At 41.1% G+C, this 18,409-nt stretch overlaps 1 protein-coding gene across 2 annotated transcripts; it reads right to left on the bottom strand.

Annotated features, from left to right (window-relative positions):
- Nucleotides 1–1,923: 1,923 nt before the first annotated feature.
- cited4b (Cbp/p300-interacting transactivator, with Glu/Asp-rich carboxy-terminal domain, 4b) lies at nucleotides 1,924–4,733 on the bottom strand. Of its 2 annotated transcripts, none has more exons than XM_079344333.1 (2): nucleotides 4,478–4,733; nucleotides 1,924–3,625 (listed from the first exon to the last, which is right to left on the bottom strand). In XM_079344333.1, the coding sequence occupies exon 2, from the start codon at nucleotides 3,618–3,620 to the stop codon at nucleotides 2,799–2,801; it is 822 nt and encodes a 273-aa protein (XP_079200459.1). In that variant the 5' UTR covers nucleotides 3,621–3,625; nucleotides 4,478–4,733; the 3' UTR covers nucleotides 1,924–2,798. The 2 variants fall into 2 exon arrangements, with proteins under 2 accessions (XP_079200459.1, XP_079200458.1); XM_079344332.1 differs by having other exon boundaries at nucleotides 1,924–3,629; nucleotides 4,478–4,732.
- Between the last annotated feature and the right edge of the window lie 13,676 nt (nucleotides 4,734–18,409).

Genomic DNA, 18,409 nt, shown 5'->3' with positions numbered 1-18,409 from the left:
AAGAGAGGAATCCAATCTGGATTGCGTTTAGCATACATTGCGTGACGTTTAAGTAAGGGGTTTTAAATGGAGTCGTAAAAATTGTTGTGGGGAAAAACCAGCAAAGAAATCCCCAAGAAGAACAAAAATCCCTCCAGCTCATTTATAATTGTAAACTTGACAAATCCTCACGTTTTTTTTTTCTCAGCCTTCTTTTAATCTTGTCTCTTTCACTTTTCATCTCTATCAAAATGTGGCTTTTGCTCTCTGACTTATACTGAGAAAACAGCCACAGGAAGAGACAGCATTGTACTGAGCAGCTGCCGTGGGTGGGCTGAGAACGAGAAAGCAAGAAAAACAGAAGTAACTGTAAACCGTCTCAGGGTGTCCCACCCTGCTCAGCCTGCATCTAGACCGGTCTCTGTTGGGCCTTCGGCAGTCATAACAAGGGATCAGGAGAGCAAACAGGACTGTTGTGTGTAGTTAGCTTTTTGCCTGTATAGCAGAGTCACAACCAAGAGTAAGAAAAAAAACTCTGCAGTTAATTGGGGCTAAACAAGGAGCTCATCGTGCAGCGTGCAATTACGAGATATATGAGGAGACAGAGTTCTGACATTGAGCCAACATGTCCCATGTACCACACACAACAGATCACCACCAGATTGGCACTGAGTGAGGGACCTGCAGCCGTTACTAAGCACTGCGCCAGGGCTGTTGGCCTACTTATAAGACAGTCTTGATAAGTGTCAGGCATTGAAAATACACACACCTTTCTAGCAAGTCAGTGTTACTTGAATTGAGCCATCATATGGCGAGATATTTCCCTTTGCAATGTGCCATTTAAACATGTCCTTCTTCAGCTCTGAATCTTTAGTAAAAGGTTGCTGAAAGCGAAACGTTGACAAAATCTGGGCGATCAGCATCTCCCTTTCCTACAGCGCTCTCACTTCCCCCTTGTTGCTCACATTGCAGGGTAAAGACATCTTTCCTGTCAACATGAGAAGCTCAATGCGATGATGCTATTCCCAACATAACCACAATCAAACATTTCATAGCCCGGAGGTGGAAAACAATCCAGTGAATTCAGCCACCACAGAACATCTCATTACCCTCATTTCATAATGAATGCAATTCATACGTTTGTTTTACTCCTCCAACCAACTGTGTTTAAGGGATGGAAGAAGACAGTCTTTTTTTATTATTTGTACTAGTCATTTTTGTTTTGAGCCAATGGTCAGTTTCTCCCACCATGGACTAGGAGCTGGGCAAGAAAGGAGCGTTTTCTTTGACTCAGGGCTTACAAGCTGTAAGTCTGTTAAACCCCCATCAAGGTAAGCATTCTTTGGCCATTTCCACCTCCCCCAGTCACACACACACACACACGCTCGCATTGCTCTTAACACTCTGCAAGGAAAAAAAATGTTTGGGTGCAGGAGAGAAACCAATTATTCAAATGTTGCTTTGCCACCCCACCAACCTTTGACGGAATATTTAGCAATGACCATAAATATTATAACAACCTTAAATGTCAGTGCATGGCATTAGCCTGATTACAACCAAGAAAACAATCCACAGTAAATCTAATTTGGCTATCATTACCTGAGATGTCATATCAGATGTACACCAACATAATCCAGCTGCTGTTTTGCTAACCAGAAGGGACGCTTTTAATTATCATAATGTGTCAGTCATGTTCCTGTCTGCGACTCGTTGTCTTTATAGCAGGGAAAATGTCAAAATAGGGAAAAGATAAGACAAAGAAAATGCAGGAGAAGGGCATATATCTTTTTCAAAAAGTATCAATTATGCATCCGTTTAAATATTCCCATCCTGGACTTGAGAGAAACTGAGGTTTCCCTTCACCCACAGGTTAACTTAAGCACTTAGCTAGCTCTCCACTGCCTGGGGGGAAGAACTGTGCAATGAATGGAAAAGCAGGCCACATTTCTATTCAGGCCATGTTTATTGATCCTCAACAACCCCTTTCACAAAGACCATCCCCCCCAATCTTGACCACAAAAAAAGTGGGGACAATATAAACAACCAATAAATAAGAATCTGCGCGATTAAGGCGGTTCTACATCTCCAATAGAACACAACAGTGTGGACATGTTGGAGTTTTACAGCTTCATACAGTACAAGCAGTAGGATTTTTGAGGACATCACATCTAAAAAGGCAGCACTTCACAGAAAAAGTGAACCATTTTTAAGATCTGCATGAGACTCCCATTCAGATAAAATAACATTGTACTTCTGTCAAGTCTGACTCTGCGTCTTTTCAGACAACCTTACCATCTGAGCTTATATGTAATGCTAGAGCAGATAGAATTATAATTCATGAGTGGGGAAATGTAATTTCATTTTCTCTCTCACTCTACTCTGGAGAGAAAAAAAAAATCATCAAAACCACTTGGTTCCAAAAAACAAGTGGCGGCTCTTCAGTTTTCTCAGATAGGAACAAATAAATACACCTCTTAACTGGTTAGCTTTCATGGGGTCCAGACTTGGAGGCTACACAGTGTCATAGCATTGTTCAGAGTGGCTTTTTAAGAATTTCAGCATTACTGTATTACATTCATGTCCAGGCATCAAGAGAGGTGGAGCTGGGTCTCAAAGCCAGCCTTCCTCTGGCCACACGTGAGACCCTGTGTGTTCCCTGTGGATATCCAGAGTTCTCTTCTGTGCACCCTTCGCCACCACTTTAGCTGAACATGGAGGTGCCCGCAAAAGTAAATGTAAAGAGATGAGCTCTCTTCATCCATCCCGGACAATTCTCACTCTTCTGTCTCCAGTTGTGCTCCCCTGTAAATAAGGTCCTCTCAGCAGCTAACAGTGCTGGGCTGCTGTTTGTTGACAAAGTCTGAAATGAAATCAAACTCATTCTGGCCCAGGAAGAGTTCTGGCAGCTCCTTAACCCGGTCTAAACCGAGCTCCATGACCAGCGAGGTCAGAACCTCCTCATCAATCATGTCCGCATCCATGCCATTCAGGGCCAGAGCTGGCCCAGCCATGTGCTGCATATTAGCCAGCTGAGCTGGGTTCATGCGGTACTGGGCAGTGGGCCCCATGTGGTTTCCCCCCATGGGCCCCAGTGGATGTCCATGGTACTGGGTGTTCAGTTTCTGCAGCTGCATGCTGGCCATTAGTTGTTGTGATGTTAACCCTCCGTTCATGAACTGTTGTTGCTGCTGCTGCTGTTGTTGTTGTTGTTGTTGCTGTTGTTGTTGTTGTTGCTGTTGTTGTTGCTGCTGCTGCTGCTGCTGCTGCTGTGGGTGCTGGGCCTGCTGCTGGTGTTGTTGTGGGTGCATGTGATGCTGCTGCTGCTGAGGGTGATGTTGCTGTGGTTGACCGTTATACATCATGTTACCAGAGGTCATCTGGTGGTGACCCATCTGGGCCCCGTTCAGCTGTCCATTCATGGGCCCGCCCACCATGCCTTGTCGCTGCCTCATGGCGCTCTCCATGTTGGCCTGGGCTCCACCATAGTGCATCATCTGACCATTGGGCAGTGCCCGCATGCCCTGCTGGTTGGCATGCTGCGGGTGACCTGCCGGCAGGCCGCCATTCATGCCCATCCTGTAACCGTGGAGACTGGCGCCTGCTGAGCTGTGATTCATGGGCATCATCAGATGGTCGGCCATGCCTCCTGTCTGCGAGAAGAGGAGACACTGTTAGGACAATGCAAGGGTGACAAGATGTTTGCAAGCATGTAATGAAAAGTACAGCAGGGCAAACCAGCTGATGTTCTCTTGTGCAATTAAAAGGTCTATCCATTTAAATAATCCAGGGCTATTTCATAGCCTACACATTGGTCTGTTTAAATGTAGTGCCAACACGCTTCACCTTAATTGAATAACAAGAAACAAAGATACATTCCACCGTCACCATTCAGCCTCAAGTTAAACAAGCGATGCTCCCGGAAAAAAAATACATGCAAGGTTCCTTTACCTTTTGGCGAAAACTGAACCCCGTATTTAGTCTTCACCAAACCTCCCCTCTTTGTGCATATGAATGAACGCCCAGGTTGGCATCACAGGTTAACGTGTATTGTTTGGATACATTTTAGACTAGATAATAAATGCACGAAGGAGATCGACAAAGGAGGGAATATGTGTGTGCATCGCGTAATGCCTTCTTTAAATCCCGTGTATAATGCATGCCAAGTAAAGCAGAAATCTGTTACATTTTACGCACGTAAGGTTGCAACAAAGAACACTGACATCATGCAACATCTCCCCAACAGCTGAATCACCACATTTCTAACAAGGCAGGGAAAAATTCAACAAAGGCTTCGATTTTTCTCCGATTACTTTTGGTGGATCTGTTCAAATGTTTGCCTTTAATTATTCCCGATAGTGTAGTCAAATGTAATACAATTTGATCAACCTCGACTTTTAGAAACATGCAAATGCAAACAATGGAGTAGCAGCCTCTGAGACCACCACAGTCCAAAAACCCCAAATTCTCCTTCAAATCAATCCGATAAAGAATCACTTACCCGTAACCGCTACGTTTTCCACAAAGTTGCGCGACTTTGCCTCGGCTCCGTCTCTCCAAACAGTTTCCCTCTGCAAAGGCGAATCTCCTCTGAATTACAGTATGTATTCCACAGGGTTACGCTTCATGCTCTAACAGGGACGGTGTGCACAAAGACTGCCGCATCAGATCTTGAAACGACTGCCTATTTTCTGGGTCAACTCAGGGATTATGTACATCTAAAAAGCTCAGAGGAAGGCAGTCGGGGAGAGGTGGAGCCTCGGTCCTGCCTCTTCTTTGTTCCTATTGGCCCTACTTAATATAATTGTGCATGGGCGTAGAAAAAAGGGGCTGTTGTAGAGGCTGTGACATAGTAGCCAATTTAAATACCCTCCTCCCCACTGTTTCTTTTTGAACAAGAATTTAGACATCTTGCTTATCTTTGTTCGTAACTGCTGCTCTTATGACAGGTGAGGACAATTAAAGGACAGTCATTGATTTAGATAGATAGATAGATAGATAGATAGATAGATAGATAGATAGATAGATAGATAGATAGATAGATAGATAGATAGATAGATAGATAGATAGATAGATAGATAGATAGATAGATAATCTGTCTATGCACGCTTTTATCTGCAATGCACTGCTGTGTCCCCAACTTGTCTGCACCTACTTATCTATTTGCCCCGTGTGTCAGTGTTGCAGTGTTCCTCTGGTATGTGCATGCACACCTCATCTCCAAGATCACTGTGATCACTGTGTGTCCATGTGACCCAGCAGTCTGCTGTGTGTTGGCTTCAGAGAGGCAGAGGAGGGAGGGCAGAGGAATGTAGCCTGCATGCTATTCTAGGCCACACTGGCTGCAGTGCCAGTGTAACTGCTGTGCACGGATGTGTGCTCGCTTGATTACGTGTATGGACTATGGATGCAGGCACCTTGTGTATGTTTTCTGCGTTTGGGCATTTGTTTTTCTGTTTGTACCTCCACTCTGCAGATGCACATGTCTCTTGATTGCCCACTTCAGGACAACAACCTCTTGCCTGCAATTGCAAATGAATAGAACCACTTTGGGCCAGCCAGCCAATCTATTGTCCCGGGAATTCGTCTATAAATGGGCAACCACTGGCAGGCGTTTGTCATTGTTTGACATTGTCCGGCCACTTTCAGCTAGTGTTAATAAGCCACACCCAGGTGTTGGTGCTATGTGAAAAAACTCACCCAGCCAGTCAATCCAAACAAAACACACTTTCAACACAAGTTTATGTTGTGTTGGGATGAGCACTCTTGTAGCTATGCACATTTCTGACGAAAGGTTACTTCCTTTTGGCGACACTACGATACAGAGGAATTATAAAACGCATCAATGCCGCCTTTTTGATTTATCCTGGGGCCACACACTTTTACTAATGGTGTCATTTGCATTAGAGAGCTCAATATGTCCCAACCTTCTGGAGCTCACCAATCACATGTCTGTCTGTTTAAATCCCAAAACATTTGCATGAAATCCCAATCAGCTATGATTGCGGTGGAAGATGAGCGTTTTGTAATTATATACTCACTGACCAAGTGTGTGTTTTAACTAGCTAGAGAAATATACTGCATCCTTATTCCTTTATTGGCTGTTTACTTTTTTGTGCATGTTTCGCAGATTCACCCACATTTCTAGCTGTGCTCTATGGTTTCAGGGTCAGGCCTCAACACATCTTGCCTTGAGCCATGTATTGATTTTTGCGCTTCTGTGAGATTGTGCATGTGTGTCTTTATTTGAGTGATAAAGAGCAAACCAGGGAGGTTATGTGACTTTTTATAAGCGCAATAGGCTGGAAGTGTTGCTTCTATTCCCAGCTTGGACACACCCTTATGCTACACTGTAAAACATGCAATAAAAGTGCTGAGGTTGCAGTATGGGTTGATTTCATACAGGTTTCCCCCTCTAACATAACTCATGCTCATGTTTTCTCTGCAAATCAGTTTGAGCTCCCTTGATAAAAGGCCTCAGTGTTCCTTGTTGACTCTACTTTTGAGGTAGCAGACAACACATTGCTGATCACTAATGTTGTTGTTGGAAGTTAACCATAAAGAAAACATGTAGTTTGAATCCTCTATTTTGTAAATTAAGGGAGCAAAGACAGTTTTTGGAGAGCTTGTGGCAAATGTTCAATGCTTCTCTACAGGTTCCAGGAATCCTCCTTGAGAAAAAGCATCCACTTGAGTGTGGTGGACTAGAACGTGGATGCTCTGATCAGAAGAGTCAGCTGCAAGCTGCATGCATTGATGACCATCTTTTGTTTTGATTCTGCAAGTTGGTTGAAAAATAACTTTGATTTCCTGGCTAGAACAAGATATTTCACAAGGCAGCCAACATACAAACTGTTGTGGTGGGAAATAGACTCAAATCTGTATCTCAACATTTGAAACATCTGCTGCTAGAAACCAAACCATAAGTTCACAGTCCAGTAGACAGAAGAATAGTTTCTCACCATGAGCTGCAAAACTGATCATGGCATGTTTTAATGTTAGGTACATGCAAACACTGATAACCTTTCAGTATGTTTGCTTTTGTTCTTTATAAATTTGCTGTTTTTTTAAATTTTAAATTCTGTAGCACATTGGGATTTACTAATGAAGTGCTCTAAAAGCAAAATGTAGTGATATTATTAACTGAAATGGTCGTGAAGGTGCTTTTTAATGCAAGACAATGTTTCAAACGCTGAACCAGAAAAACTGAGAGATCACACTTTTTTATATTGTATGACAGACAGACATTGTATGATGACAATAAAACCTAATCAAATTCATTTCAAAGGAATATAAATGTACCCCCATTATCTTGTAGGTTAGCTTTCGCTCTATACATTTAAAAACGTGATGAAGTTTGAAACTACCAGTAGGCATGTGTGGACCAAACAGCCCCTGGTCTATAGCCAACTGATATGTTTGACGTAGTGGTCAGCTGCTAGGCTAGTTAGCTCGCTCTGGAAGTGTCTAAGGAGGCAGGACATGAATCAAACAATGGCGAATAATGTCCGATGCTAGGTGCTAACTTTAGCTCACTGCTAACTGTAGTTCAACATATTCACGATGTGAACAAATGTGCAGAGAATAACATAATGGCAATAAGAAAACAAAATGAAATTTCTTTATTACGTATCGAGACCATACCAGTGGCGTGCGATGGCGTGGTCACAGGATATAAATGTTAAAATCCCCTCTCACTCGATCACGGTGAATTTTCCTGCTGTGTTCTCACATCTGTTCATCCTGACTTCACATGCAATATTAGTGCGGAAGAAAGAAAAAAATCTAGTTATTGTACTTAAAAATGTTTATATTTGCTTTCACATAAAACTTTTCATGAAGCTTTCAGGAGTTTTTTGCATGTGGGAATTGCCTTAAATTTGTGGTTCTGGTTTGTTTAATGGTTAGGTTGCACCTCATGTATGCAGGCTATAGTCTTTCCAGCAGGTTTTAGTCTGACCTGTGGCTCCTTTTCCCAATCTGATTATCCATTTAAAAAAAACCTGCCCTAAATTAGATAAAAGGCTGAATCAGGTCATCTGAATGGATTGGGGACAAGCCAAAAGCAGTGCAAGCAAAATACAAGCCTGCAGATTTGCTTGGTTTTCAGTTTAAATATCCTATCAACATCAACTACAATATAAATCTATAAATTAATTAAATCTTACTGCTAGGTTTAAATGCAGGCCAATGGCTGAAATAACTTTCTCTGTGAGCTCATACACTTTTTATTTTCTGCAGGCAGAGATGGACATTTACCCTTCTGTCTTTGAACCTCAGTAATCATTTACCAGTGACCACTGAACTCATCACCCAAGTCATCTTAAATCTCTGTCACTATCAACTAACTGTCACTGATCTAATACTGGTTCAGTCCTTGAAACCCAACTAATCCTGCCAACACTGTCTCTGCCAGTAGTGACTGCTAAAGTCAGTAATGTATAGTACCTTATGAAAGATACAGTTGGAGTTGGAGTCATAGTACAGAGGAGTGTCCCACATCCTTTCGCATAAATTCATTTTATTTGCATCCCTGGTATTAACTTTCCTAAAATAATTTGTGTTAGCTTCTTTCAGACAAAGGGATTCTCATTTCAATGTTTTAATGCTTTGAAATTAACTAATAAACTGTTTCAGGATACTATAACCTATCGGCTTCGGCAGGCAACAAAAATATAAATATTTTAAACTGCTTTGTGCTGCTGCTTCTAATTGTGGAGATCTATACCTATAAGCCTTTCCAGTTGTAGCCCTCACACGTCCACATAAACCCAGTCATCCAAACTTTTAAAGCATTTGTAAATTGGAAGCATACTTTGGTAGAAACCAAGAAGTTTTCTCTCAATAGCTCAATAAGTTTGCGCAATGAATCACAAAACAAAGCATCAACATGAATGGACATACACTTTATTCTACAAAGTCTGTCTTTCATGTCCCCAAAGATTTGAAATCAAAAGTCAGTTTGCCTCTCTCAACCTCTCGCTGTGGGGGAGGGTTGTTATTGTTCTGGTAAATGAGAGAGTCTCTATAAATACTCCCAAGGCTTCCTTCTCCGTCTCAACCACCAATCAACAGACACTGTTCAGCCCGAGCAGCTGAGAGAGAGCAATAAGCCTGAGTCAAGGCTAACAGAGGAGGGATCGGGGGGAGGGTCCGACTAAAACATGCTGTGCTGTAGAAGTGGGTGAGGGACTTTGGATGAGGGGGGGGGACCTGGTAACTGCCACTCACAGACCTGAGGCCACAAGTTGGGAGTGAGACTTGAGTGAAAGTAGTGATTTGCAGAGGTGGGGGGTGGTTGGAACATACCACATTAAAGCAGCTTTCCAACAACCTCTGGGATTATTCCATGTGGAGTTAAATGAACACTGTTTGTCCTTAAAACAAACTTTGGTTTGTCACTGTTTGAAGGTGATACACTTGATTGACTTGTTTTTTTACACAGTTATTTTAGCATGTATAGCCCTGCTCTGTCTTTGACTTTTAACAAACTAACAAAAAAAATAGTTTTGGATTTGCCGTGTGAAGAATGTTGAGCTGTAGACAATGTAACTGACATTGATAAATTTTTAAAAAACATCTTACAGCCATCAGGCTAAATTATTTCTAAATTTATAAAGTAATTGCAATCACTCTGTACAATTTACTGTTCAACAGTTCACTGTTATGTAAGAAAAGCTCAAAAGTCTTTGCACATGTCAACTTCAGTTTAAATCTTGGACCTCCCTCAGATTTTTCAATTTGGAAAAACAGTTATGTAAAGTATTCATGTAGTATGATCTTATCATCATGACAGGATGCTGCTAAGAGGCCAACTTTATTTTAAATTCATAGTTTAGTTAAGAAGTTCACACAGTCAGTAACTCATTTGTTTTCTACCGTGCTCAGACGCTGTGTGAAATCACACACTGGGAAACCAAAGTCGAGCCAAGCCGTTTGGTACAGTGTTTGAGTACAAAGGTTGTCTAATGGTGGAGCTTTGTCACAGAGCTGTTGCAGAATCCAGGTGTAAAAATGGCTTTCATGACATCAAAAAAGTAAAGAGGCTAAGGTTAGTTGTTTTTACCAACAATCAAAGGTTAGGTCATAGAGTGATGTGAAACTAAATATTTGTTTCATTATTCGGAGAGTTACTGGTAAACATAGTTTTTTTTCTCTTGGAAGGCATTTGTGATCTTGCACTTGGTTGCATGCACAAGAATGACCTGAACTTACCCTCCCGCTGTGTTCCAACTGCAAACAACCACTTGAACTTAAGTTTTACATTAGTTGTTGAAAGAAAAACCTTTAATTTCGCACATACATAAAAAATACTTGAATACAAATTTTCACTTAGCAACTGAGTGAGTAAAAGGCGGTTGCTAACAACTTGTGGTCAAGACACCACCATAGACCATGTAAAGTCATTATGATTATCTTTTCTGTCCAAACAGTTTGTTATTCTGCACTCTTTAGTGGATTTTATGAATATGTCCCACTAAACATAACATTGGTACAAAAGCAAAACATTGTAATCATAGCGTTGGAATAGCGTTGTGTCATCCCCCACTTGTGTAGTGTCTTGCTGTTGTCCATTGTTATCTCACCTCCTGAGACCCCACATGCTGTCCAAACAAACCCCTCAGGAAGATCTCATGGACAGCCTCACGGATATTTTCAGGAGTTCACGTGTGAAAACACCTTTCCCAACAATTTTTGGTGGTGTCAAAGTAAGTGAGATCTTGAACATCCTTGTAAGTCTCTATCAACACTGCTGTATTTTTGTTCAACCAAGCACAACATCATCTTATCCTCAGAGGAAACACCTTCCAAAAATGTGCTTTGTGATCCTCCTTTGGCTCATTAATCCTTTATTCTCTCCTTCCCTCTCTGTAACGTCAGTACTGACACTCAATGATAGTTTAAAGAGAATGCTTTTGCCTTAAGACGTTGTCAGCGGACAAGTTGATACTGACTCACTGTGTTTATCCATTTAAAGGCTGTCTTCAAACTAATATGTTTTCATTTTAAAACAGAACTTTCGCCACATTTACTCTAGTCCCATCAGTAGTCTCATTAGTTGCTGAGCTGACCAGCTTATTCACATGACACTTTTCTTCACAGTTCCTCTCTGTGCCATCGCTAACAGGGAAATCTCTAGTTTCATTCTTTTTCATCTGTTGTTCTTGGGTAATTCTGTTTTCTGTATCTAACCGACCAATCACACAGAGGACAATATGCTTCCTGTTTATGTCAGAAGCATACTTGATTCGTCATCTGATACTTTTAGGCATGTAGTGTGGACTGAGATAAATTCAGAAACATTCTTTCTATGTCTGTTTAGATAAAGATAATCTTTATATGAACTATAACTGTAGATGTAGTCTGAGTAAACTGGAGCTGTCACAGGAAAAGAGTCGTCATAAAGTCCCAAAGAATGCAAGTTCATGTAAGCTGAGACAGAGGAGAGACCATGAAGGGATGTTTGAGGTACCAGATAACCACTGGACTAACTTCCTTACTACAGCTGAGAATTCCCAGTATGCCTATCCTGATAGCAAAGACATGATAAGTGGTATATGTGCCTGCAGGTGTTCACACTCCAGCGATGACTTCATGCAAGCTAAACAAATATGACCTGAGTCCTAGCAGGTTTCATGTATCCAATCTTGGATCATTACCAAGCAATGTCAGTCATTTGCAGTCAGCGCCACAAGCCCACTGCCTGCATATCTGAGCAACACCATTCTTCAGCACTTACTAGCCTGAGGGATCATTGTCGACACAAACACTAATCATGTGCCCTTCAATGCACTTCCTGCCTTACAGCCACTGGTGACGTCTCCAGTTTCCTCCAGGAGCATGCACATAGAGAGAAGCAGTGAGTAGGGATGCACAGACTGGGCGGACAACAAAAGCCAGAAAAACCTGTCAAACAAGTATTTTCTATAGGAGGGAGTGGGAGAACACAGTGACACTGTAAAGAATGACCTATTAATCATTCATTATCTCACAGCACTCTTAATGAGGTGACGACTCTTAAATAATTAGCAATGTGACTGAAGCATATTTCCATAGCAGTAGCCCGAGGACATGGAAGACATTGGGGACGAATGTGGAAGGGAATATGGGATACACCGAGCACAAAAAGAACAGCCCCCACACCAGCTTAGCAAACAATAACTGTCCTGATAGTGAGCTCTGAGAGGACAGAGAGATAGAGACAGACAGAAGAGACCAGGGATAATGAGGCAATATTGAGACAAGAATGAGCCATAGAGGAAATAATACTCTGAAATAGTTATGTCTATATGTAGTGGGTGTTTAAGTTGTTCACACAGCAGCCATCATTATCTGTGTGTCTCATTTCAAGAGGCACAGGCCAGGGCCTTCAGGCTTCCCCAACACACAAGTCAACGGGGAAATGCAGCCAACTAGCACCCCAGCCTGCCATGGGCCTATTCATCTTGCACAAAACACACAAAAGAGCAGACCATGAGCCACATTCTTGACATCCAACCTCATCACCCCCACTACCCTCCCACCCCCCTGGCCCTGACTCGCACCCCTCCCCCAAATGCCTCACACCAGCCGGGGCAGACAGGAGCTGCTATGCTACACTACCTAACTGGCTGGATGGCTGGAGTTGTTTGGTGGAGGAAGGGATGCATGGAGAGGAGGGAGGGAGGGTGGTGGAGAGAGAGAGAGGGGGCAGGGATGTTTTCTCTTCAGTCAGCTAATTGACTCACAGATGTCAGAAGGAGTCGGGTTTGTGGCAGGGGCTAAAGCACCCGGGGACTATTTTTTGCACACATGCATGCAGATCAAGATTGTGCACTTGCTTCCAAACTTACAGTACCTGTGGTCTTACTGTGCTTTTTATTTCACTCACACCTCTTCAGTAAATGGAGACAGCATACTCCTGTATTAACCAGGAAGAAAGGGTCTAGCCAACTAGTGAACTAAAGTCTGATGCCAGGAGAAACATTACACTTACCAATGTTAAAATTGCACACCCATAGTCATCCACATCATTGACTAATATTAGCTAACTTAGCTATTTGTAGCTAGCCTATTAAAATATCAGATTTGAGATTTAAAAAGGGCAACGATATACATAACTATTAATATGTTTTATTGTAAAATAATAAAACATATTAATGGGTACCCATTTTAAGGTTAAGACTGATTGGTGAAGTCAGTCCAAACTAGCGATGTGTGCCCTTTGTTGACTAAATGGTTATACGTTGTCACCCTTGCTTGTCTGCAACAGAACAGAATTAGACTAATCGGTTGTTATTATTATTATTATTATATATAATATATAATATATATATGCTCAAATTGCAAAACAGCCTCACGGCCCCTATCAAGGGCTCTAGCCTTATCGGCCTAATGGCTGTAGACAAGCACAGTAAGTAGGAAGAACAGCAGTGTGGTTGGGCAGCATTTTTTGAACAAGAAAGAAATCAAAATGCATGTTGAATATATCCGGTTAAACTGACAAATTGACCAGAGAAATTTATGACCACTTTAAACTCAAGCATGTGGATGTTAACCTGCAGGGAGTATTGAAGGCTGGTAATGCTAGCATTATCCTCATTTGTCTTAAATGATTTAGCGCCTATTAAAAGCGTTTTTCAAAATGCTGTGTTCATTTGATTCCATCTGGATGCATCCTGGCGGCACTCTTCAGTGCCATAGCACACGCAAAATACCAAATTACATTGTTAAATTGCAGATAGATAGATAGATAGATAGATAGATAGATACTTTATTGATCCCGAGGGAAATTCAAGTTTTTTTTTTTTTTTAGATAAATTATAATAAATGTACTCAATTCTATCTGATGTTTTTTTTTACCTTTACACTGACATGGAAGAGACAGAGCTTATCCTTTATTATAGCAGGTCAAAAGGAAGAGCACCAGTTGTCTTGGCTTTATTTTTGTGGAGCTATTATCTCTTCCATATTTTTACACTGCCAATGGTCTTAACTGGACATAAAGAATGTTTTCAATGTTAATAATTGTTTGCAATGCAGTCTTATGCTGTATGACTTTTTATGGCTATTGCTTTCAAACTGAAGTTGACAGCTATAAGCTTGAGTCTTACGTGAGAGATGCATTGTCATGTGTATGCCAGATGCTTTCTCCCATCCTCACTCATCCGAAGTTATTTGTCAGGTGTTCGTATGACATATAATTGCAAGGTTGTTCTGCCTGTATCACAACTCTACAAACACTTTGCTCTAACAGCATTTTTTTGTGGACAATAAGAATCTGGATTGTTATGGGCTCCATTTCATTTCTCTGTTCACCATCTGGGGAGCCTCCGTGGCTGTCAAGCTAAAGCAAGTCTCATCTGCTGATACATCGATTCAATAACACTTGAGGCAGTTTGAAAGCTCTACAACCTGTGTGAAGTGACCTATATTTAAAGGTTTTTTTCATATCATGCCATGTTTGCACGCTGCAATCTCATCTCCTACATGTATGCACTGAAAAATTGAAACGTCTTCCTTTGAACACTCAAACCACTAACAGCTGTGTGTGTGTGCTTGCGTGTGTGCATCTGTCATCGTGTTCCTGTGTTTGTGTGATCCAACTAGACTGCTAAACAGCTGAGCCCAAATTGAAAGTCAGTGCTGTCGTTCCCTATATTTACCAAATGACTCACTCACAGCAAAAATCTGTTTGGACACACAGTTAGTATTCAAGCAGTTGGTTACAACATCTTTGACAGCAGCAAAATAATTAAGTGAGACAGTGTGGAAAGGAAAATATTGCAGAATAAAAGTAAAGAAACACTAACAAATGGGGTAGAGAAGGTTGTCTTTGGTCTCTTGGGTGGTTCTAAAAGTACAACTCAGTTCTAAAAGGTGCAATGCATCTTTTAGAGTGTATTCAATAACAGTGGAGGGATCTGAACATTTTCAGAGATATACATCCTCCAGGGGGACATTCAAGAGAGCAATCATGCTGTACTACAAAGAAAACACAAATCATGCATTATTGAGTTCGCCCAAAAGCTCTGTGCCTGGGTAAAGTTCCCCCTGTGGCCTTTGTCCATTGGTCTTCCCATCATGAGGTCTGCTAATGGTGGAGCTGTGTTGCTGTCTTGCCTGAGCGCTGACAGCCAGTCCTCACCGCCAGGAAACAGCACGTTCTCCTTCCTGCGTTACACCACCATCACTGCTGCTAAATGTTGAGCAATGTCCTGGTGAGCACATGTCTTTGCGGGTTTGCACATATGCTGTATATACACATGCACATGCTTCAGTGCAGACACAAAAACATACACACACACGCACACACATAAAGGTCAAGCCACTGCCCACTAGAACTATACTCCGCCTGTCCTCTTCCTGTTTTTCCACTCACCCACACTGTTGTCACTCTGGCCAGGAAACTGTGGGAGAGATACGTATGACAAAGTCTCTCTTTATTAAATTGGCAGAGTGTCTGTTGTGGTTTTTGGAGTCCTTGTTGGTGTGTACTTGTGTGTGTTACAGTGTCTGTTTGAGAGTTAAAGAGAGAAGGAGAGCAATCACTAGTGAGATGGGGGTGGGGACCTAAGCCAAGGGCTAGAGGCTTATCCAAGATCCACTCTAGGCTCATCCTTGGATATTGCTGTTTGAATCCATGAATAGAGAACAGAGGATACAGAATGAAAAGTAAAAGACCTCTGTTATATACCCATCTACCCATCCATCTATATTTGTTCAAAGCAACAAGTGTTACATTTCATTTTTTCATTCTGGTTAAACACATACCTGAAAAGGATGTGCACGCTTTTAGCTATTATGTATACCATCTAGTGAATATAATGTGAGCTACATTGTGCAGTTATAAATGACCTTTAAATACAGCCCAGACAGTGGAGACAGCTGCACAGTTCATTTCAATAGAAACAATATTGACCCCTGCAACAGATAACTATTTCAAAGAGTTGTAATTGTTGGACTTGAATGTGAAGTATTGACATGGAGCCATCCAACTTATAAATGGGCTTATCTATTAGAAAACTCATTTCAAACATTAACTCCAGCCTCAGCCATTTAGTGTGACAGTGGTGTGAATGGGCTTATGGTGTAGCAAGCCTTGTGAGTAGCGATGCGACTAGAACAGAGCTCAAGTCCAATCTGACAAAAACATTTGCTTCATCGTGACACTCTCGAAATTTAAATTGAATTTCAAACACCTAAAAAGATTAGCAACTGTCTATTGCATCGCAGCCTTGTCAGGTTAATATATTCCCCTCTCACAATGAGAAGTATGTAACAGGTTCTAACAAGTCACTTCTAAAATGTTCTGGCCTTTTAAAAAGCAAAAGCTCAAGAACACAATGGAATCAAATTGAGTATGTTAATCTGGTTGAAGCTAACCTAAAAACTTAAGCACATCTGGCTAAAGCTAGTGCATTGAGCTTATCATTGACTAACCCTATTACTATAAGTTATGTTACAAGTTATGCACTACCACAACTTTAGACTGAAGGTAAGAAGTTGATATAGCCTGCAGAGTGAGAGACCATTGGTTGCAAAAAATCCCCCCAAAAAACAAGTCAGATGGTGTGAAGCAGGCAACATCATTAGGAGTTCTCACCTCAATAAACATTGTCCTGATGAATCGTCTTAAAGCTGCTGTGATTATCTTTTGGTTTGTTTCAACTTTGGAGCCCCACTTGGACAATTTAGTGTTTCTCGTCTAACTACTGATTCTGCACATGTTCAAAAAACTGTTTAAAACAACTCAAGGTATGCTTTATTGTGTGGCGACATGTAATTGATAAGCTAACAACCGATGTGACTTTTTAATCATAGGAGAAGGGTCATGTTTATCACCAGTCTCATTCAAATATGGCAAATTCTGGCTTAAAAAATAATAAGATGGCACTCCTGGAAATACCATGTTAGTTTGCACAAATAGGTGGTGGTGTCACCATGGCTATAGCCTATTCACTAGAAGAATTTATTTCCATGTGTCATTTTCTGGTCAGACTGGAAACCAAAACTATAAATGAGTGTCACTCCTACTTTTTATGACATTTACATTATTGAGTTTGAACAGTTATGAGTCATTTTCTTAACAGACTCCTGCTGCTTGAATATGATGAATGTGCATTCATATTTCCTCTCTCTGCAGGCAGCAAGCAGCTGTGCAATGTCTCCACATCCATATTTCCACTCTCTTTAGGCAACAAGCAGCTGTGCACAGTCTCCACATCCATGTGCGGTTGATAACGACAGGGAGGACAGAGGACAAGATAAGACATTGTGCTCTGTGGTCAGGGAGTACGCCCTCCTCTCCCTCCTCCTTTACTCCCTCCTCTCCTGTGTCCCTCTTATCTGCTGCCTCTGTCTTGACCTCCACCCTGCTGTATGGTGTTTAGTCAGGGGAGAAAACAGCTTGGGACTGGAACAAATACAAGTGAAACTATTCTGTTGAAAATATTCTGGAGAGCAGACATCTTAAAGAATAATGAAGTTCAGAGCGCTTTCACTCTGCAGATATTCAAAACATTCAATCAAATTGAATTGCATTGGTTCAAATAGTTTGCTGATTGAACAGCACCTTTTTCTTTTATACAAAACCTGAAATAAATGGAAGGACATAATATCACATTGTTAGCATACTCTGGTTATGGCAGTACTTTCCTTCAAAGGGCACACATGATTACTGGTGATGCATGGTCATGTATGTGTATGCTTCTGTACAGATTATTATCTCTTAATTTTACTTAATAAGTAGCTAATATTAATTATTATGCAATTGGAGAAATGTGCAGCATCTCTAAATTCTGTATTATATTTTTGTGTTGTACATAATGTAATCTTAACATTTGCAGTGATTGTACTGAAAGGAGCAGTGTATGAGCCAACATGCTTAAACCAAGCTCCTAAGGGCAGTTCAGGTTTTTGGTTAACTGGTATTAATGTAGAAATGTGACGGAGGTTGTTAGAAATTACAGGGACATGTATTTAACTCTGAGGCCTGTGTGAAAGCTGCACGAGATTGATTGGATTTCAATAAAGTAAATGTGTTCAATTTTTTAAAAAAAACAACAACTTTAAATTATGGACTATCTTTTACTTTAGGAATAAAAAGTAGAATTCAGCTTCCACATAGATCATTAATTGGATTTATCTTTATTGAAATTATCACGTAAAACAATTCTTTCCATTCATAGCAGCAAGTTGCTAAATCATGGGATCGTTGGAACTGTAAGGTTTAGTGACGTCAATACAAACCACGTCTTATTCTCTACTGTCATATGAATCAGCCAACACAGTTTTAAATAACAGCAATATGCTATTATTTTATATAGACTTAGCTGAGACGCTCATTTGATTGGTTTAGCATTTGACTTGTTTTAACTCCACTGCAAGAGTACTTTGTTGCTTTGTGATAAGTCATGTGCTTGTACAAATCTCCTGAAAACTTCCTGAAAAG

Source organism: Symphodus melops, assembly GCF_947650265.1.
Source record: "Symphodus melops genome assembly, chromosome: 5".
Lineage (NCBI taxonomy): Eukaryota > Metazoa > Chordata > Actinopteri > Labriformes > Labridae > Symphodus > Symphodus melops.
This window is presented reverse-complemented; position numbering and strand designations above follow the sequence as displayed.